This window comes from Myotis yumanensis, unplaced genomic scaffold (assembly GCF_028538775.1).
Source record: "Myotis yumanensis isolate MYYU_CA2020_CCGP unplaced genomic scaffold, mMyoYum1.0.hap1 SCAF_1, whole genome shotgun sequence".
Taxonomy (NCBI): Eukaryota; Metazoa; Chordata; class Mammalia; order Chiroptera; family Vespertilionidae; genus Myotis; species Myotis yumanensis.
In genome coordinates this window covers 153,544,465-153,568,205 of record NW_027223752.1, presented here as the reverse complement: position 1 = coordinate 153,568,205, position 23,741 = coordinate 153,544,465, and the positions used below count along the sequence as shown (strand labels likewise).

General features: G+C 35.0%; 1 protein-coding gene across 3 annotated transcripts in view; it reads left to right on the top strand.

Annotated features, from left to right (window-relative positions):
- TBCK (TBC1 domain containing kinase) overlaps positions 1 to 23,741 on the top strand; it is a 173,863-nt gene that overhangs the window by 115,367 nt on the left and 34,755 nt on the right. For all 3 annotated transcript variants that reach the window (XM_070433345.1, XM_070433354.1, XM_070433362.1), the window contains one exon: positions 4,950 to 5,122. In XM_070433345.1, the coding sequence (XP_070289446.1) occupies positions 4,950 to 5,122 (173 nt within the window). The remainder of the gene's footprint in view (positions 1 to 4,949; positions 5,123 to 23,741) is intronic.

Genomic DNA, 23,741 nt, shown 5'->3' with positions numbered 1-23,741 from the left:
AGGCCTACACTCTATCCACTGAGCCAAACCAGCTAGGGCATTTTTGTTTTTTGTTTTATTGATAGTAGGAATGCATAAAACATATAACAACACAGGTATAGTCTCTGTTTCTTGTAATGCTACAGGTTGTTAACTATGAACACAAAAATGCTATTATGTAAAATTCCTATCAAAAAAGTAAAAAAAATAAAGAAGTTAATGGTATACTTATAACTGTATCTGTAACATTATCAAGTATACTTTCAGAAAGAATGTATTTCTCTTTTGATCAGGCATTGCTGATTACCAGATTCTCTGCTTATAAGTTTGTATGTTTAATGTCTGAAAGACCTTCTCAGTTTGACTTTTGGGGTGTGTACATAGCAACTGTGTTTCTCCTACCCATAATCTGGTGCTGGAACACATTCTTCTTGTACTGCAACCTCTGCTTATGTATAGTGGGTAGCAGAAGTACTGCAGGAAGTCATTCCTAGAACTAACAATAACTTTATACTATCAAAAATAAACAAAGCAAGATACTAATGTGGTAAGGGTAGGTTTTAGTCAATAATATACTGTTGCAATAAGGAGGTGTTCACCTTGAATTGAACTCAACTTCAATTTGTACAGAAGTGACTGGACATTTTAAAAGGAGAATGAAGGAATAGGGAGGTAAGTGACTAGAACTCAGAAGATTCAGCGAAGTGAAAAATTAAAAAAGTTTGAAGGGGGACATTGGTTCATGGGAAGCCTGTCTGGGTTTGCTAATTGGCACTTTTGAAGTCAGATCTCCACCTTCTCAGAGACTAGGAGACAGGGACCCCCTCTTCAGGTGTTAGCTGGAACAAGCAGTCATTCTTTTGGCAGCCTTGATTTTTCTCAGGCAGGCACTTTAAGAGGGGGCAAAGGTCATCCTAGGGTTGTGGCCTGGAACTATTATAAACTATGTTAGTGTTTTGTTCAAGTCTTTCATAGGCCAAGGTGGAGGCATAGTCAAGAAAGGACATAGAGACGCCTGGCTAGAGTTTGGTCAAGGAGAAAGTCTTTTTCAATATCCCAAAGTGATTATAAATCATAGAAATATATCACATAAAACCAAACTAAATGTATTCCTAACTTAGCTTATTCTTAATTATATCCACAGCCACTATAATGTTGCCCAACATAAGAGGAAGCATAATGGAGGGGGAATGGGTATAAATAAAGATGGCAGTCTTCACTGATTATGGTTTAGATATCTTTATTTTTGCAAAAACATCACCAAAGGTAACAGTAAATTTGGTGAGGTATTCTTTGGGGTAATAGAATCAGAGAGTCTTGAGACCAAGGAGTCAAGAGCATAGTATAGAGCAGGAATGAGGAATGTATAGTTTCAACCTGCAGGTCCATCCATGGTCAATTCCCACAATGCTGGCAAGGATTCATTTAGGCAGATCACAGAATTGTTCTCTGGAGAGATGTCCCTAGAAGGAGAAATACCTTACTTAAAAGTCCTCTAACAAATAACTATGTCCCCAATTTACCCTATTGTGAATTCACCAGTCACCAAGCCCTGCCCACATACACAAACTCCCAATATGATTTTTAGTGTTGTTCTTTTAAATATGTATTGTCAGAGATCACCAAAACTATAAGGAAAGCCTTCCACTAAATGACACAAATCAGCACAAACTGAATAAGGCATATCCTCAGAAACATAATTATGAGAAAACATTACAACCATGAAAAATAAGAATTTTTTTAACTAACAAAGAAAATAAAATATTTATTGTTAATTAATAATGATTTAGAAATTCAATAACCTTTATAATAAAGGACTGATGATAAAGTTTAGGAAAATCAAAAAAGTAGAACAAAAATACATACTGAAAGTAAAAGTAAGAGGCAAAATTATTAGAAATGCAATATGTTCAAGATTCTTCTAGTAGAAGAAGAGAGAACAGTGAAAAAGGAATTATCACAGACATCAAAGAAGAATTTTTTTCTGTAACTGAAGAATTATAAAAGGACCATCAAATGCCTAGCACAATGAAGTTGTATGCACTTAACGTATATCATGACACTTCAGAACACCAGGGATCTTAAAAGTATACAGAAAAGAGGAAAATCACATACAAGTAACCTCAACTCATAATTGTATCAGACTTCTCACAAGAAAATGGAACATTGCCTTTTATAACTCACGTTCAACTCTAGAAGACTACGCCTTGTCCAATAATTAGTCAAGGGCAGAATAACTATATTACGCACCCTTTCTTAAATGCTGCTGGAAAATATGTCCCACCAAAATGATGGAGTGAATTCAGAAGAAGTAGATAATGTCTTAACAATATTAGGGTTCAAATATAGGGGAAAGCCAAAGGGAATTGGATAATTGTAAACAGATGCAGCAACGCTATTCACTGGCGCTAAGAAACACTTCATAGCCATTAAAACTAGAGGAAACGGCTTCAAGGCGAGATGTCTTTTTCACCTATTCTCACCCAAGTCAAATATGACGTGTTTTATCACTCTGAAAATAGTTCAGTATTTCTGAGAGATAGGGAAGTAATGGATGAGGATAAAGAAACTGAGATTTAGAGACATTATTTCTGTCCGAGTCACAAAGTACTTCACGGAGCTTGGAATGAAACCTGGAAACCATAATCCAGTGTACATGCTTTATTCACAATGCATTCTATCAAAATTACTATGCAAGATGCAAAACAGCAGTGTCCTAAAATGAGAGGTTACTTTTTAAGAATAATTGCATGTTTAATGTATAGTTTGCAAAGTACTATTGCATAATATTTTGGTTAAGTGAATGGAGAATGGGATATCTATCAGTACTAATAATCGGGGTGAAATTGGGGGGGGCACCAGTAAATACTGAAGATTCACTGTAAACTTTGTACAGTGTTGACAGGGTGTTTTGGAGGCAGATGCAAATGACTTTTCCTTTGCCAGAGATTTAAGGACTGAACTACAACCTCTGACCTCAACCATTAACTTGGGCTTTTACTGAGTGGCAAATGTGTCAACTGATTTGAGCAGTGCAGATGTAAAACCTGTCATTGTCTGAAATTCTTTCCCTTTAGAGATTACAGTGTTAAATGGCTTAACTTTTTTAAGATGACAGTTTTCTCTCTTTAGCTGCAAATTTTCATCTTATCCATATTAACTGGAAATTTTCTAAAATGAAGTGAACATATCTCTGCTTAAATGGAATAGCGAAACTTATTTCAAACTTTGATTTTTCATCTAGTTGATGTCTGTTCTTTCTCTAGAATATCAAGAGGATAATGTAATAGAGGTTTTTTGGGGGAAAAATTTAACTGCATGAGCCATTGCTCAAATAGACCCATGTCTAAAAACATGTTAACTGTGGGGTTTTTAAAAATATTATGTTAGGAATAGCATATGGAGTGATGGAATATGACCTCTTTGCATAGCCATGGAAGTAACCAACTCTGAAATTGGTAAACATCACTAATCACAGATGCAGGAATGCGCTTAATTGAGTAACTGGTCTTCCCAGACCTGCTGGCCAATTCAAAATCCAAATGAATTGGAAAATAAAATATGTCCTATAATCCTTTAACAGCTTCAGACATTTTCTACTTATAATAACACACTTAACATAGTAAGTCACTTAGCTTGCTTATGTCTTAGTTTTTTCATCTCAGCAGAAGTTAGGAAGGTTACAATACCTGTCTACTAGAATCATTGTAAGAATTAAATGAGCTAAGTGAAAGAATACAATGCCTGGCACATAACAGATGCTCAGTAAGTGTGCAATTCCCCCCTTTCCTCCAAGGATTTCCCACCTTACAAACAGCCGACAACTCTAAATGCATGGCTCATGTACCATCAACAGAATTTACTTAAGTGGCTGTTTCCTTCTCCCCTTTATATATGTATGAGTTTCTCATTTCAAAAAGAGAAATTGGGAATTTATCTCTTTGTAATTTAAAACACATAGTCTATTTTTCTACATTGCCTATCTGAACTGACACACTTGGACTTTCGCAGAGGAATTGAGAATATCTGCCATTTGCTGATGTTAGGAATACAGAAAGGGAAAAGCTCGTCCATGCTAAGCTTCATCCTGGTCAACTTGCTGAATTTCTCCTGCCCCTCTGTGATCTCTACGCTTTCCCTCTACAGGGCTGGTTTAATCTTCATCAGATAGTGACCTCCCAAAGAGCTGCAGTGCCATCATAACATACCAGCAAAATTTGACATTGTAACAAGTTTGAAATATATATTACTTCTTTCAAATATGTTTACATTTCAAATCTGAAAAAGAAAAGGAAATCTATGAAAATTTTTCTTTTAATCAAGTTCATTTAATTTTTATTTAAATCTTTCTTCATTTAACTCAAAAAATTATTTTTAAAAGAAGTACTGAATTGAGATTTTAATAAATAATAAATAATAATTTTTCCCTGATTATTTTATATCTTCTTTAATAATTGGAAATGTAACTTTTAGTACATTTTACTAGAAGTCATAATGAATCAGCTTCTGAATCTTTTGCCTGCCCACTCCCAAATTCCTCAACCACTAATTTACTTTGGAAAAGTAAAACTATAATCAGAATAAAGGAGGCAGATTCTTAAGTAAGAACTATGTAATATCTATGATGTTTAATTAGTAATGTACTGAATTTAATTAATTATATACTGAAATATACATATATGTGTAAATGTATGTATATATGTTGATAATACCAAATAAAACACACATAGATATATATGCATGTATTGATGTATGTAAATTTATATGAATATGTATATTTATAATACAAAATGCCCCCTAACATTTCAGTCAAAAATATGCTAATTAATGCATACATTATTTTTTTGTTGAAATCTTTTCTAATTAATTATGATCCTAGCCATGTGTCAATACATGCAGTTAGGAAAGGTTATGTGTGTGTTTTTTAATAAACATAGCAATCCAAATTTTTTTTTCAATTTTCCACCTAGAAATTGACATTGAACGTTGTGTACGAGAATCGATCAACCTGTTTTGTTGGACTCCTAAAAGCGCTACTTACAGACAGCATGCTCAACTTCCAAAGCCAACTTCAGATAACAGTGGAGTCAGAAGTTCAACACCTTATTTCTCGGAGTGTCCAGATACTCCAAAAACAGATCTGGTATGTATTTGAAGATTTATGAACTCTAAAAGATGTATGTTAAAGTTAATATACTGTAGTATCATTATTGCTCCTAATAATATCACTTAGGTCCTTTTAACATAGCTATTTTCTAATATTTGATTTTATTCATGCAATTATTTCAGAAAATTTTTGTGTCTATTTGGTTATATGGTTAGGAAGATTGGTTTAACATATTCCTTCAAGTAACAAGTTTCACTTTTTTTCTATGCAATCATATCTGTGTATATATCAGTTTGTTTTATACTGAGAGAATTACGGAAAACAAAGAAAGAATATAAAAATAGAGGAAGACTGAGAGTTAATAAAATAAGAATGTACACTTACTGATTGTTGATTGACAAAAGAAATAGAAACTTACTAAAAAAAATTACTTACTGTATTTATGAATTCTCACCTGAGGATATTTTCCATTGATTTTTAGAGAGAGTGGAAGGGAGGGGGAGAAACAGAGAAAGAAACAACTGACTGAATTTGATTTGCTAGTATTTCTGGTATTGAATTTTTTCATCTATGTTGATAGAGGAGATAAACCTATAATTTTCTTTTCATCTTTCCTTGTCAGTCTTTGATCATAAATTATATTTCTTTCTTCTTTTTTCTGCTGTGTAATCAATTTGTATAAAAGGAATTATCTGTTTCTTATAGAGTAAAACTTATCTTTAAAACTATCTTTTAATCAGAGAGATATTTGATTATTCTCCTGAGTCAATTTTTATGTGTATGAGGTTTTTTAATATCCATTTAACTACCATGCTTACTTTATCAAAATCCTATTTTAAAGTATTTATTTTTCTAATTCTTATATTCTTATAATTTTTTATACAAAATATTTTTTTACATTTTATCTGAAATTTTGTCCCCCTTTTTCCTCCTAATTTTGTTTATTTGACGTCTTCTTGGTATGATAGAAAGTAGATACAAAAAGATTATTTCATGCATGCCCTATGAAAGCATTTTCATTAAATTTAGGTTAATCAGAACTTAGATTTATATATTATGTAGTCTATGTTGGGTTCTATACCAGCTTAAAAAAAATAGCTTTTGTAAATTGAAACATAAACTGCATTCTGTAGCTAGTATAATGGAAGTTTGAAAACTTCTATGAGGAGAAAACTTCAGTTAACTTTAATTTATACATGCATCTATCATATTTATTCCCTGAAACAGACCATGGTAGTAGAAAAAGTATGAACTTTGAACTAGATGGACTTGGTGTTCAATTTCAGCCCTACTCCATTTTGGTTTTATACTCTTGAATCATTTATATGACCTCTCTATTTCCCTTTTTATAAAAGTGAGCATAATTATTATAATTCCTACCTTGCAGTGTTGTTTTAAGAATGATATATGTAAAGCACTGGTAATAATCATCATTCCTTTTTTAGTAACTGAAGATTAAGTGTTTCAACTTTGAAAACTACCCAAGAATTTTATGACAATCTTTTGTATCTAAAGTATTTGTACAAAAGAAGAGATTTTCTGGTATTCTTCTCTTTCCCTGCAGCTATGCTAGCTTTATTGCTATCACTGCACATTTAGAAGTCGCCATAAACAGTAAGGGGAGCAAGGGAGAGAGGCTGGCTCTCCAACAGGGAATCTTTCTGGCAGTTTTGCCTCAGTAATTTTAGTGTAAGATTTCACTGTGACCTTTGTGTCTTAGTTTTAACGCTATTTTGATCTTGAAGCAACTATAGAATTGCCAAAAGAATTATTTTATCTAGTGCCAATATCTATCCAATTGACTTTTCCTTAAGTAGCTAAGACTCTGCTTAACAATCCTACCACTGCTTATTAATTGACCATACCTTCGCTACACCTCCCATTGGCTAATCAGTGAGATATGCAAATTAACCACCAACAAAGATGGCGGTTAATTTGCATATGTAGGCGCGAAGCGAAGACTGAAGGCGGCTCCGGCCGGGCAGCGAAGGCTTGAAGGCAGCTCCGGCCGGAGCAGCGAAGGCTGAAATGCAGCTCCGGCCAGAGCGAAGTACTGGGTCCCGGGTTCCGGAGGAAAACCGGTGCCGGCAGCCAGGGGAAGGGAAGGCCTATTGCACAAATCTTTTCATGCAACAGGCCTCTAGTATATAAATAGAATGAAATGGATTTATTAAACTGAATATATTTTGGAAAAAGATTGTGGTCAACACTGGAACTATTTCATATGTTTCTTTGTTAAATTATAATCACCCTATTAATTTATTGAGGACTGGTATAAGTTATATGTACACTATAGATAAACAAGAATTATTTAGTTCTTGATTATGAACATTAGCCTGGAATGTTATTAAATAAAGTAAATTTTATTTTATTTATATAATGCTAACTGCTTGCAGATACTGTCATAAAGTAAGCAAAACGGTCATTGAATTATCCTCAGTTTACAGCTGTACTTTAAATGTGGATTAACTATGAATTTACTATAGATAAAAACTTTAAAATACATTTGTATACTTTAGGTTAGAATAGCTTCTAAAAGTCTAATGTAAATGCCAGTCTACAGTTTTATATATATAGTAACACCACTGCCTTTTATAGTTTGAATAGTTTAAAAATAACACCACAGTGCATCATAGTGTTCAGGTACTCAGTTACCTTATTTTATCTTTGAAGAAAGTATTTTTGCCCCCGTTTTAGAGTTGGGGAAATTCAGAAGACTACTTAATGCAAGTTAAATTTTAAGTTGCCATTTTATCAGTAGTGTAAATGTTGTGTTACTCCCTTGTATTTATTGAAATGTATACATTAATATACATCACTGTAGTCATAGATTTTCAAGCAATTTTTTGTGATTTTCTCCTATTTTCCTAATGCATATGTGCTTGCTATACTCATGCAATCACCTACATTCCTGCTATTAAGTAAGTTGAAATGTTTTTACAATAAGGTAGAAGAAGAAACAGTTATGTTTTACTCATAGATTATGTAGAGATTAGAATGCAAATCTGAAGGAGAGCTAAACACCATTTCCCGAAGTTATTCAGAGCAGTAGATGATTCAGGAACAAAAAGTTTAGCCTTGCATCTATTTTCTTTATTGTTTATATAGTAATATCAGTATTTAATGATCTCCCCATAAGCAATCTGAAACTTTAGAGCAAGAGTTAATACAATTTTAGTAAAAGACGAAGACTGGAAATCCTTGTAGCTAAATATAGAATTGGTCAGATCTATACAAGGTAAGTAAAATGAAGAAGTTTGATAGAAAGCAGTATCTCTTAAAATTTGTATATGCTATAATGTGTATAATGTATTCTTAGCACCCACACTCAGACCAAAGGTAAGCCAAAAAAAAAGCCCGCATAAGAAAATAAGGGGTAGTGGAATTCAGTGGTAAGATATAAAAAGAACTTGATTTACTTGATTAAAATATGAATTTTTCTCTTGTAGTCCAACTTTAGACAAGAAAGACAAAAAAATTTCTAGACTGACATCTTAAGGAATTTATTAAGAATTTTAAGCCCCATATCAAAAGTTATCTTTATAATTTAGACTACTATAACAATCAGCTGAGTGAGCTACATGGCAACTGTTATATAATTTTGTATTTAAAATATTTTTAAACTATAAAATTAATACCAAATAGCAAAAAAAAATTTTGCGTAATGTATTTTTTACATTTTAAATGACAACATAAACATATAAAAGATTATGCATATATAATTTCAACAGTTAGTTATATGAATAATAATAGGAATTATATGAATACTAATTAGGTAAATAAACCATCTGAAATATAATCTAAAAATAATTTCTATTTGACTTTAGAATATGTTTTATATACTCTGTACAGGTCTACTAATAAAATACAGATAGTCTTTACAGAATTTACTTTTTTAATAGTAGAAGAAAAGAAAGCATTGTTGAATACTTGATTGAAGAAGAAACAAACAGCAGCTGATTTCATTTCTCAAGGGCATTTTTTATTTATTTCACTTTACTACATATTCAAAGTACTGCTGAATTTATAACATATGAAAGAGAATTCAGGAAATAATTTGGAAATGTATGATCTTGAACATCTTTGACATAGAATGTCTGCCTTCTCTCAAATCTTCAGTGGAAGCAGACGATTTTCTTCATGGACAGCAATAGAAGGCAGTTGCTTTTTTTTTAATCACAAAAAAGCAATCAAATTTTTAATTGGGAAAGGTTAAAGTTGCTGGTGTGTGCGAAGGTTAAATAGCCATCTTAGATGGTGAATAAAGAAAATTAAATTTATTAAGAAAAAGAGTATGGGAGATGGGGATACCCAAAGGGAAGGGGTCTTGGAGACAGGTTCAGGATTTAGCCAGGGATGAGCTGCCGCTGCCCATTGCTCCCCTGGTTGCAAATCGTGTGGGGTCTCTTGGAGGATTAGGGGATACGTGCTCATGGGGGAATGGCAAGGGCATCTCCTTGGAGGGAGAGTGAGCAGTGGGTCCTTTGTCCTGGAAATCTTAGGGGAGGTTTTAGGGGAGTGTCTTAATAGAATATTCATCATCTTTCCAGGTGTGCTCTTTCAGGGTCCTGGTCTCCACTGATTGGTCAGTGCCAGGGCAGGGGGTCATTAGTCACTGCAGCTGGTCCTGAGGCAGCCATGGAGTCACTTGTCTGGTTTTGCTGCTTTTCTGGGCCTGGAGATGAAATATAACTGAGGCCTAAATGTTATTGTTAGGGAGGAAAAGGTCAGTGGTCTAAACCGTCTGACCAGTGATATGAACGATCTGGGGTCCAAACTGCATAACCAGTGATTTGCTGGGGGAGGATGGGTTACCCTGTGGGTGAGGTTCTTGTTTTCCCACTTTTGCCCCTTGCTAGGCATCCAGAGCTTTCTACCCTGGTGAGTTTCTATACCTGCCCCATCATCCTTGCTCTGGGGTCTAACAGTATCACCTCGTAAAATTGTAGGGGAAAAATTGCCAGCAATAAGGAGAGGTTTCTGTAGTCTTAAACATAATAGTTGATTGCAGGATAAACTGGCAATCCATAAATTAGTTAACCAATAACTTAGGTTGACTCTGGTACTTCACTTTTTGTTTTGTTCTCTGTACAGGTGGCAACCATCTTCACTAATGAGCTGTTTGCTGGTTAAATGGGGCAAAGAATTTCTAGTTAAGTAAATAACACACTAGGTTGAGAATTAGATGGGTCGGTGACATTTGTTATGTTGAAAATTAGCTTAGACTACAAGGGAATTGGGATGGCAAGAGGAATGGAAAAATCTCACTCAAGGGAACATTTAATGTGGGGGAGGTGCATACTCAGCATTAGATTAATAATTTTCTAACCTGGGGGAAAATTTTGTGATACAAGCTATGAAAGTTAATTTCTATTATATTCTCTGCTGATAGAGGTACAAAGGATGTATAGTGATTGTCAATTTGTAACAGAACCTCTGTCTCTCACCACCGAAGTCTCCCTAGGGTATATGGATAATCTGTGTAATTGTTAAAATCTTTGACCAGCATCTCCTTCCTGTCCTTTTACCGATCTACATTTTAAAAGAGCAAACTTCATCCTTTAGTTGTTCTTTGGCCTTTATTTTCCGTATGTCCATACATGAAGATGTGCACCAAAGTGAGAATGAAGTATGGTCGAGCCAAGCCGAGTGGTTTTTTTCTTTTTCTAATTCTGAGATTTACCAAAGCTCTGCTATGTTCTTTTAAACATAAATATACCTATCTATTCAGATACATCTTTAAACATTAAGTGGAATTATTGGAAGGGGAGTGGACATTATAACTTAATTCTGTGACTATTAGATTTGGGGAAAGGAGAGAAATTTTTAGAATTCTTCACGTGAGATGCCTGGCAGTGCCTTATCAACACCACTGAATTGTTGATGAATTAACTGCTTCTGGTTCCATCTCAACACTGGCTTTATTAGCAATAGAATTACATGTGTAATTTTCAGTTTCAAGTTTATAGACATACTAAAGAAAAAGCATGTCAGAGACATTAGGTCTTTAAACCCAATGGAATTGTGAATGTGGGTGGCTGTGTGTTTTCCAGAGGTTGTTTGTGTTATTAAATTTGCTATTTTCTTTTTGGTTACATAGACTTGTCAGATTTCGATTATTTTTGAGAGTACATAATATTATAACAGTGAAAGCTACTGCATTGTACTTTTGCTATAGTCTTCCATTTTTATTTTGAGATTCAAAACATCTTAGAATCATTTAGCAGTTATTACAGAATCAATGCAGTCCTTCAGTTCTTAAGTCCTTATAATACTACCACCTACATGTGGTGAAAAGATATTACTGTTGTTCTATTTGTATAATAATTATTGGGCAGAGGTTATGTTGAAGATATTGTTATCATTTGTATTCAGAAGTAATTTTCAAGTGATCATGGAGCTTCACAGAAAATAAGTGGAAATAAACAGACAAAATATTTTAGATCATTATTTAGTCAAATTGGAAATAGTCAAAATAAAAATATTTCATATCACCTAGAAATTAAAAATAAACAAACCCCAAAATAAAATAAAGTAAAATATACACCATACCCTCTTTTTTAACTCTTCAGAAAAGGAAGATATTCTCATTTGAAAATTCCAAATGAAATTTCTATAATATCTAGAAAATAATATGAGAATCCTATACATCAGAACCTATGGGATACAGCAATATAGGTATTTCTCATCACTTTTATAATGCCTTACCCATACTAGATATTTATTGTCTTTATCAAGTTATGTTATTTCAACTAGCTTTTAAAAGATAGATAGGAGATCAGTAATTTTTTAATTTATCTTTATTGTTGTGAAAGTATTACAGATGTCTCCCTTTTTCTCCCATTGACCCCCTTCACCCTGCACCCCACCCCCAGGCCTTCACCACACTATTGTCTGTGTCCATGGGCTATGCATATATGCATGTAAGTTCCTCTGTTAATTTCTTCCCCCCAACCCCAACCCCGCCTTCCCTCTGAGATTCCTCAGTCCATGCTTTTATGTTTTTTGCATCTATTTTGTTCATCATTTTATTTTGTTCATTAGATCCCACATATGAGTGAGATCACGTGATACTTATCTTTCTCTGACTGGCTTATTTCACTTAGCATAATATCCTCCAGGTCCCTCTATGCTGTCTCAAAGGGTAAGAGATCCTTCTTTTTTTTACTGCTGCATAGTATTCCATGGTGTAAATGTACCATAGTTTTTTTATCCACTCATCTACTGATGGGCACTCAGGCTTTTTCCAGATCTTAGCTATTGTAAATTGTGCTGCTAAAAACATAGGGGTGCATACATTTTTCTGATTGGTGTTTTGGGTTTCTTAGGATACATTTCTAGAAGTGGGATCACTGGGTCAAATGGCCATTTCATTTATAACTAGTGGCCCGGTGCACAAAATTCATACAAGGGGGGTGTCCCTCAGCCCGGGCTGCACACTCTCCAATCTGGGACCTCTCGGGGGATGTCCTACTGCTGGTTTAGGCCCAATCCCACAGGATCCACAGGGATCAGGCCTAAACTGGCAGTCGGACATCCCTCTCGCAATCCAGGACTGCTGGCTCCTAACCGCTCACCTGCCTGCCTGCCCGATCACCCCTAACCACTCTGCCTGCCAGCCTGCTCGCCCCCAACTTCCCCCCCGCCTTCTCGCCCCCAACTGCTCCCCCCCCCCGCCAGCCTAATCGACGCCAACTGCCCTCCCCAGCCGGTCTCATGGCCCCCAACTGCCCTCCCCAGCTGGCCTGCTCTCCCCCAACTGCCTCCCCTGCCAGCCTGATCACCCCCAACTGCCCTCCCCTCCTGGCCTGATCGCCCCTAACCACCTCTGCCTCAGCCCCACCACCATGGCTTTGTCTGGAAGGACGTCCGGAAGGTCTCCTGGTCTAATTAGCATATTACCCTTTTATTAGTATAGATTTTTTGAGGAAACTCCATACTGTTTTCCATAGTGCCTACACCAGTCTGCATTTCGACCAGCAGTATACTAGTGCTGGTGAGGATGTAGAGAAAATAATTTGTTTTTAATCACCATGAGCAATCTTAACACCACCCTAATAAAAGATTCATAGAAAATAAAAATAATAATGCATATTTATCTAATTTTGTTTTACTTGCTCTTTCCTGTGTATACTGTGCTTTGGTGAAGAACCCATTCACTGGAATCGTTCACATTTCCTCTGCTAATGAGGGAACTTACAAAACTATGGAATTCTACTGTTAATGTTCTGGTGTTTTAAGTATTCAGGGGCCAAGATTTTATGATAACACTCAGCTTGTGACTTTGAATATTAAGTACTTAAAGAGCTGAAAGAAGCTGGGCAGTTGTAATTATTCACTGTAAAATAAAGTTCTTAAATATACAGGCCTGAAGTTATATTTTAAATAACTTAATGTAGTTATTCTAATCATGCATGTAATCATCTTTTACTTTGAATATACCTTTCTTGAGTTTTATAGTCTAAGTCTACCAGAGATCCTTTCTTCTTATTATTGATATCACCATATTGTATATACAAGTTGTATTTAATTTTATTACATTTTATTTGAGTTTAGTGCTTTCATCAATATATTCCGCTCTATTGTAAATATCATGGGGAAAAATATATGACTCCATATATAAAATGAGGCTATGTAAATAGTTGAAAGGGGAAAAGATGAGCAAAAGAAATGGCATATTCTTTTTTTTTAATATATATTTTATTGATTTTTTACAGAGAGAAAGAGAGAGGGATAGAGTTAGAAACATTGATGAGAGAGAAACATCAATTCAGCTGCCTCCTGCACACTCCCTACTGGGGATGTGTCCACAACCAAGGTACATGCCCTTGACCAGAATCGAACCTGGGACCCTTCAGTCCGCAGGCCGACGCTCTATCCACTGAGAGAAATGGCATATTCTTAAACTCTGTGAATTTAATTTGATTTTATTGTTCTGTATTTTAATTAATTATGAGCCCATATACTGAGAAGAATGGTGTTAGTGGAAGCTGAGTCTTTAGCAAGAAATGACTTGGCTAGTTGAGAGGACAACGCACCATCAAGATTTCTGAAGTCCATCTAATGTTAAAAAGGGAATATTGCTATGAACAATAATTTCTAAGCAGGAGGAGAGTATCTGTCTCTAAGCTAAGTCAGGGTTTTATTTCTGTTAGTCAGTAAGAGAACTCCTCCAACTTGGATAGAGCTAGTGATAACTTGTTTCTCAAGTTAAGGAAGCAAATAGCTGATGTTGAGTAGTCTGTCAGAATCAAGGACTGGCTGGCTTAAAATTATGTGGAAAAACTATATCTATTAACATCATATTGAGGAAAATGAAGTTTAATAGAAATAGGCTTATTATTTTTAGAATTTGTGCTACTTGTTATTTTTTAGTGTTTAATAATTTAGCCAATTGTTTTATTTACATATAATTTACATTTTGTGTATTACTTATAATAGCCTGTCATATTTTCATCCATTTTTCATGCTAATGAGATTACAAAACTATCCAATTATTATTGTTAGCTATTCATCCTGAGAGCAGCATTAAAATTTCTAGACAAATTGTTGGTGCTAAATATCCTCACATCCTTAAAGAAGGAGTTAGTGATTGCAAGAATATCACATTATTGTCTCAATTACATGTAAATCTAAAGATAGAGAATATCACCATTCTACAAAAGGTTTATATTTGCATGGCTAAATTATTCTATTATGTGTACACATACACACATACAGAATGTATTTATCTTACCTTCTAGCACAACTTATATTTTTTATCTTAGGAAAAACTTTATTGAAAAAGTATTTTTTCTTCAACATTATCCATTAACGTGGTTGCAGCTTTGGCTTTTTCTTTTTATTCATTTATTGGGGTGACTTTTGTTAATAAGATTATGTACCAAGTGAAAAGTCAAAAAAAGCTAAGAAACATATAAAACTGAAATCAACAAATGAACAAGCAAGAAAAACAAACAACAATGCCTTATTTTGTTGTTGTTGTTAATCCTCACTAGAGGATTTTTCCATTGATTTTTGTCTTTTTGGGAGAGAGTGAAAGAGCAAAGGGGAGGGAGGGACAGAGAGAGAGAGAGAGAGAGAGAGAGAGAGAGAGATTTGTTGTCTCCTGCACACATCCTGACTGGGACCAGAACCAAACCTGCAACCCAGATATGTGCCTTGACCAGGGATTGAACCTGCGACCTTTCTGTGCATGGACTGACACTCTAATCAGTGTGCCCAAGCCACACTGACCAGGGCAAAAATACCTTCTTCTTATGCTCACTTCACTTTTTATTCGACCTTCTCCATTCCCCTGACGAAAGTCACAAATTATTCTTTTCAACTGTGTGCTCCCATTTGATCTCTTAGGACCCTTCAGAACAGTTAACTGTTCTCTCTTTTACAAACATGACTTTTCCTGATCTTCTTTTCCTCTTTCTTCTCTGTTACCTTCACTCAATGTTTTTCACTGTCTTCATCTGTTTCCATATCATTATATGTAGTAATCCTCAAGGTTCTGTGCAGGCCTCCTGTTCTCCCACAGGACAGATATTAGACAGTCCTATAGACTCGCATCTTACATTTGCCATGAGCCTCTTATTAGCTGCAGTTCTAGCTTCTCCTGTTAGCTCTAGGAGACCCATATAGCCAATGCCTACTCAACACAAGCAGCCTCTAATTAACATGTCCGAAATGGAATTTGTTTTCTTTTCCCCCTAAAGCCATTGTTCCTTCAGAATTTCCTATATGAATAATCACCATTATCACTTCCCAACTTATTCAAGTCAGTCTCTAAATTCATCCTTGACTCCTGCTTCTCCTTCCATGTTTAATCAATCAGAAAGCCCTTTTCATAAATCTCTATTTCCCACTAACTCTGATGCCATCATTTTAGTCAAGTTCACCATCATCTCTTACCTGCTGTCTTTCCTACAACAGTTTCCTGCATCCTTTCTTGTTCCTCCCTAATCCGTTCTTCAGACTTCAACTAGCATAACATTGTAACCTTCCCCCCCCCCCTTAAAACCACAGTAGTTTCATTGCCTCATACTTGTGGAGGCTAAAAGTTCAAAATCAAGGTGTTGGCAGAGCCACACATTCTCTGATGGCTGGGGGTGAGAATCCTCCTTGGCCTCTTCTAGCTCTGTTTCCATAAGACAATGTATCTGAAAGATGGTCTTCAAAATGTTCTGTAATACTTGCATATTTGAGTCTCCACAAGCATCCCATATCTACTAAATCAATCTCTGAGGGTTGACTCATGGATTCTCTGTTTTTTCTAAGGTCCTGGCACAATTCATAACATATGTGCACACAATTTTCTCATGGCTTTACAGCTAAATAGAAATGTTTATTCATTGGAGGAGACTCAATGATAAGATATTCATATTTATGGTTAATTGTTATTTTTGTATTTATTCTTTGCATATTTGTATACTAATCTACTTGTTTTATAGTTATTTATATATAACCTTTTTTGGCAAGTTAACTCTCCTTTCTTGAACCGAAACCACCACCACCTGTTTCACAACTCTGCAATTGCAGCCTGCTCACTCTCTGACCCTCTCTTTTTGTTTTTACTACCAAGGACAAGCCCTCTTCTAAATCTCTCTCTACCTGGCTTCCCCACCCCTTCTTGTTCTGCAATCAGATGAACTGACCTACAACATTGTATTTCAAAAGCTGTTCATGTAGAAGGAAATGAGAATGTGAAATTCATCCAGTACTCAAAAAACTTGTTTCCGCCCTGGCTGGTTTGGCTCAGCGGATAGAGCGTCGGCCTGCGGACCGAAGGGTCCCGGGTTTGATTCCGGTCAAGGGCATGTACCTTGGTTGCAGGCACATCCCCAATAGGGGGTGTGCAGGAGGCAGCTGATGGATGTTTCTCTCTCATCGATGTTTCTAACTCTCTATTCCTTTCCCTTCCTCTCTGTAAAATCACAATAAAATATATTATTAAAAAAACAACTTGTTTCCTACTGCACTACACTTTATGATTTCTCTCTTGAAATCAGTAAAAGATAACCCTATTAAATCAAGTCAGAATGAATATAGTGATCTTAGTAATAAGTGCAGGGTGTTAATATATGAGTACATATGAGTATAAACACAGTTGTCATATAACATGGAAAGCATCAGTAATTAAAAGTGACAAACTGTTCTCCCTCCTGAAAACTTAATATGAACAATTTTGCCTCCAGAGAAGAAATGTAAAGACGTGAGAGAAATATTGGTGGGGATTAAGGAAAAGCAGGAGAAGGATAATGATTTTTTTTAAGTCTTTAATTTTTCTTTTCCTTTTTTCCTCATCATTTTAAAAGAATTTTGACTAAGTTTTATTCATTCAGCAAATATTAAGCACCTACTGAAGCACTTGGTAATTTAATTTGTTAAGGCCTTTACAGTTATAGAGAGGTCTGTCTTTCATAGTAGTATGGAATTGTGGACTGCATCTCTTCACAGTGTCTTGCTAATTGAGGGTACTTGAAGAAAGGTGGTTGGGAACAGATCTTCAGTTCAGATGAATGTGAAGAAAATCATCAATGCCCAGCCTTGTCCCCATGATCACCATGATGTTCATTCTCCAGTTCCAAATGTCATTTAAAAGAGAGGCTGCCAAGTCCAGAGTTAGCAAAGTTGTTACCATTTTATATAAACTGCCTTTTCCACAGTATGTAAGTTCCCAATTTGGGGTGTAATGTAATTCAACATACCAGAAAACTATTTGGCAGGTGGAAATATTATATCAGGAAGGGATAAAAACATGTCTTAGATTGTTTGAATGGGTAAACTGGACCAAAATCTCAAATCCTTTGTAGAATGAAACAGTTAAAAATAAATACAATTACTGAAATAACTCAGTAAAGAAACTAAATTGTGATGCATTTTTATCCTTACTTTTCCTAGTGACCTTTCATGCTTTTCACATTTAAAAATCTAATTGTTTAGCTGCAGCAGTACGAAGCTTGAAACATATGTTAAATACATGTCACTATATTTTTAAACATTCACTATTATCCTTTTTTTGTGTAGTTACCTTGGAAAATCGTATTTCATAGTTGCATATTAAAAATGTTTCTTCCTCTGAATTATAGAAATCTCTGGGTCCTCTCATCCTACTCATCAAATTACTAAGTGCCACTTTTCTGAATGTGGACATTTCAGTTGTGCACAAGTCTGTTCCGAATGGAGCAGTGCCCTATAAATAGCAAGTGAAATGAGAAGATAAAAATGCCCAGAGCCGGACAAAAATTGAATTGTGACTAAACGAGCACTAGATTTCTAGAGTGTTGTGTTGATGATTTTTTGCAGGGGAGGTGGGTATCCTGGGAAGAAAAGAGAGATGTTTAGAAGTTTTTGGTAGGAGGATGTTGGGGGTGAAGTTCTTGATGGGAAACACAAAAGAAAATAAATATTATCATCTTTGGTTAAAATAACAATTGTCATATTTGGTAGAATATCCTATTTAGGATTGGCCCAAGCTAGTAGCTGAACTGATCTGAGAGGGCAGCTCACACTTCCTACAGACATCAGAGGATGCTTTGAATCAGCATTAGCATATCCACATAGCAGTTTCTAGGAAGGTTATGTTGTGACAGTTTTTTTATTCCTTTGCAGCTGATTTAATTCATTATTGATTTGAGATAGCTTCTGTAGCAATGTTTTTCCACAGTAAGTTTATAAAATATATTTTCTTCATGAAGAGCCATGGGCACAGATAGGATAATTTCAACTTCTAATGTATATCTGGGTCTTGCACTGTGATCTGCCTTATGCAGCCTCAAAGTACAAGGCTGTCCTTTCATGTGTCAATGACATTCCATAGCATTTAGAAAGAAATGGATTCTGGCACAATTCTGCAGAAAGGCTAGCGACAACAGACATAGTTGTTATATTCAGGAGTCATTGCAATGACTTTTACAATCCCAGGGTATAAATGTCCTGTTTATTCCAGCCCTTCTCCCAGGATATGCTATAACATATGCAAACTAAATAAACAAGCCATGTTATATGAGAAATAAACCTGCTACTAAAAATTCATTTTGTTAACCTGATTTGTACAGGTGCCAACACAGGATTTAACAAATAAAGGTATATAATGAAAAAAGAAAAGATAGCTTTTAACTGCAACAATCTCACGTCTTCCAGAGAATCATTGCTAGAGGTTATTTCTTTTTTCCTTTCCCCCAAAGTCAAAAAGGGAAAATGAAAAACCTTGCTAAAAAAAAGAAAAGTTATTACTAATTTAAAAAAAACCTTGATAAACTGGAATTATTCCAAAATACATCAGTATGAATTATAGTTTATTGTTCAGAAATCCTACAGAAATTAATTAAAGCAAACACTGAGCAAACAGGAGTCAAATAGAGTCCTACAGACTTGACTTAATTGATAGATTTTAAGCTTTATACTTATCAAATAGATATTTGAATTAGTTTAAGATTAATATGTTCGTTTTCTTTAATAAACTAAATGGTTCCCATTAAATCCAAATACCCCTTATGATAAATTAGATTCCCACATGTATTTATATTCATTTCTGAATTCTTTTTTCATTTATATTCGTTTCATTTTATTTCCTTTCTAGTACTAAGAGGCTATTAGAATAAGATTATACATTTGGCACTATGTTTTTGCATGAATTATAGAATGTCTTTTCTTACTCTCCTGGAGAGAAATCATTTTGGTATATATGTTGTGTTTGAATTAAATGTATGTATAAGTAGGGAAATTAAACATATTGTTTATTTTATAGCTTTCTTTTATGTTTCTTGTTGGTATTTATTCATATTTGAGCCTTTCTGTAGCTGTTATTATTGAGATGTTTTATTTTATTATATTTTCTAGTTTTTTAATGGATAGAAAGATTGTTGATTTTACAAGAAGTTTGGTGTAGTGATTAAAAATGCAGACATTACTTTTTTAATCTCAGCTCTGCCATACCAGCTGTGTGGTTATGCGATCGTTTTCTTTGTTGTCCATAAAATAGAGATAAAATATTAAATATTTCATAGAAGTACAGAGGATTAAATTAGTTAATATATGTAGAATACTGCTGGCACATGCTAAACACTGTAAGTTTTCATTATCATTAATTATCATCATTGTCATTTATCAGCCAATTGTTGTTCTCATTGTTTATAAGTTTTTCACTTTTTCTAGTTATATATCATCTGCAAGTTACTGATAAGTTTTCCTCTTTTCCAATTTTATACATTTTATATATTTCTGTTATTTAATTGCTCCACCCAATTCTTCATAACAGTGTTAAAGAACAGTGGTAATAGTGGATATCTTTATATTATGCTTAGGTTGTTTGTAATGTTTTGCTGTTTTTTGTCTTAAGAGATAAATTTTCTCATTTTATGAAAAGATTATGAATTCTGATTTCTTGAGTTTTATTAAATGTCTTTTCAACATGTTCTAATATTCAGTAGGAGGTTAAGATAAGCCATAACTTTTGACTCCTGAATTCTGTCTTATATTTCAGCTTTGGGAACCATCGCTAAATGTAGGCTCTAAATGCAGAGAACATCAGTCCTCCCAGAAACTGCCAAACTTTAAGCCACAGTTATACTTAAGGTCTTTGCTTGCCATTGGGTGAAAATATCATGAGAGTTCATAGAATGGGCAATCCTGTGAATTTGGGAAGGAGTTAGAAAAAAATTGACTAGACTTTAAGAGCAATGTGTTTGTGGGAGAGGGAGATCTCCACACATCCTTCCACAGGGATTCACTAAAGCTTCCAGCCAGATAATATTTGGTCATTTATTTGACATTCTTTGGTTCTATCATGAGGGAAGTGATGGAACAATTTCCCAAGTAACAGGAAAACCTGAGCAAAAATGGTAGCACTTATCACTACTAGGAAAAGGGTAGCAGTGAGAGAGTAAACACCCCAATTCCAGTAAAGACTATACCTTGGAAAGTTAGAGTTTGGGTTGAAAATGTCAATGAGACTAACTAAAATACTGTGACCTCTAAGCCACCAGCTGGCTGTACCCTGAATCTCTGCTGCCTCTGAAAGCTGATCATAACGTTCTATGTGGAACCGCAGTTCTCTGACATTCCTGAAGGAAGTATCACAATCCCACTTTTAAGAGTTCAGCTGAGTGGAGCTGCTGTCATGTTTAGCATTTTAATCATGTTTATCTCAGCCTATAAAATGTATCAAGTTCTGGTCTTATTTTGAAAATGATTTCCAGAAACTTACAGAAACATACACAGTAGCATTCACCACCACTCCTGGCATACATTGCCACATTGACCCCCTTTTTGCCCCAGAAATCACTTATGCGAGAGTGTTCACTTACTGTAACCTCCATCTCTTCTGCTCTCACTTCAACCAATTTAAACTATGTAATAGTTCCCAGCTACTTGTCTTGAAATGCGTAAGTTCTTATTAATATACATTTATATAAGCCTGTTATGCTTTTTGAACACTTTGCTAAGCTTCACAATTTGAATCGCTCCTGAATCCCTTTAATAGAAACTCCTCTGCTGATGTTAAGTATTATGTACAGGTTTCCAATTTTTGTCCCAGGAAGTAAGCAGGAATTTTTGCACCTGTTGCTAATTGAAAAATCAATCAGAAATAAAGTCATAGAATTCTATAGCTAAAGTATGATATAAGATACCTACCCGTGTTCCTTCCTTTTATACATGAAATAATTGAGGACTAGAGAGATGAAATATCTCTAAAATGTTATATATCAAAGGGGAAATTACTCTCCTTACAGAAATTTAGCTTACACATAATTTTTCAGGGGCACATCTGTGAAAATTTTAACATAAAATTCATAATCACTGAAAAAAACGTTTATGTCCACTGTTCTTTGGATTTCATATTCATGTACATGATCTCTCTTTTATTTGAGGGAGAGAAATATCTCTCTAGTGTGAGAACTACATTATGCAGCTTCCAGAGCATGACGGTTTTATTTCAAACTCCATTTCAAATGCTATATTTCTATAATAGAAATAGCAGACTCCCCCTGTTTTCTCTAAAACCAAGAGGGAAAAATAAAAACACCAACATACCACTGTAGCAATTTATTGTTTTAAATATATGAATAACTAGATCCTTGTAGATTGGTAGTTTCTGAAGATAGTTTTTCATTGTTAAAATTCCTTTGAGATGATAGTTAATGTCTGTACCATTCACAAAAGCCTGTCTCATACGTGAGCTTGAAATATCTAGCACTAAGAAAGAAGAGTCTATTTATTATAGACATGTGGAAAAATAAAAATTGATGGATATTTCCCTAAAGAATCTCAGCTTTATGTGTTTCCAACTCTTGTTAATAGTTTGCGTAATTTAAGATTTTTCTCAGCAGACTGTATGGAATGTACCTGCTAAATTTGGGATTTCGTTCTGCCTTTTTTTTTTCATTTTTCTTCAAATTGTTTACTCTTTCTCATGACTTAAACTTCAATTTCTATGCTTATAATCACAAAAATATGATCCTCTCGTCATGACTTCCCCCAAACACCAGTTTCTGTCTCTAAATGCATTCTCAACACTTCAGCTTGGTAGACCTTATGCAACCTCAGTTTTACATATCTAAATCTGAACTTGTCATCCCCTTATCTACTGTCTGTCACTGTTACTATCTTCTTTTTCCCCAATCATCCATATTCAGAACATAAGAACCATTATTTACTCAACCTTACCCTTTACCTTCCATCTGTTTTCTTATAGTGCCTTTCATGTGTCTTTCTTCCTTTCCCCTGTCAGTGGTCCACTCCTTATTCTGTATCATGACAGAAACCAAGTTGCAGTGATTCAGGAGTGGATGGGAAAAACAAACTAAAGATGAGAAGGTAGAGGGATAGTAGCTGGGGGAAAACCCACCACTTGGAAAGTAATTTTCTTATTTGCTATAGTGTTTTATTTTCCACTGTGGGTGGGAAAATATTGGGTATATCTGTAAGCCAAGGAAAAGTAGTGAAAAGAGAAAGATTGAAAGAAAAAAAAGATAATAAATAGAACAAAGCTGTCAATTTCCACTGTCATCACTTAATCTAGATCTTGATAAAATCCGCTTTTTTAATTTAATTTTATTGTTGACATTATAACAGATGTCCTCCAATTTTTCCCCCTTTTCCCTCTCCTCCCAGCCCCTGCTCGACCCCAGGCCTGCACTACACTATTGTCTGTGTTCATTGGTTATGCTTATATGTATACTAGAGGCCCGATGCATGAAGTTCGTGTAAGGGGCTCGGCCCTCACAGCCGCGGCAGCTTGCCTTGGCCCTCGCAGCCCCAGCTTCGTCTGGAAGGATGTCCGGAATGTCGTTTAGCTGTCTGGTCTTATTAGCATAATACACTTTTACTTATATAGTTGAGTTCTTAGGTTAATCTCTTCCCATCCCCTCTATTATTCACCCTTCCCCTACCTGAGATATGTCAGTCTGTTCCATACCTCCATGTCTCTGGTCCCTTTTTGTTCGTCAGTTTATTATGTTCATTAGATTCCACTTACAAGTGAAATCATGTGATATTTGTCTTTCTCTGACTTACTTATTTCACTCAACATAATACTCTCCAGGTCCATCCATGCTATTGCAAAGAATAAGAAATAATTCTTTTTTAAAGCTACATAGTACTCCATTGTATAAATGTACCACACCTTTTTTATCTATTCATCTACTGCTGGGCACTTGGTCTA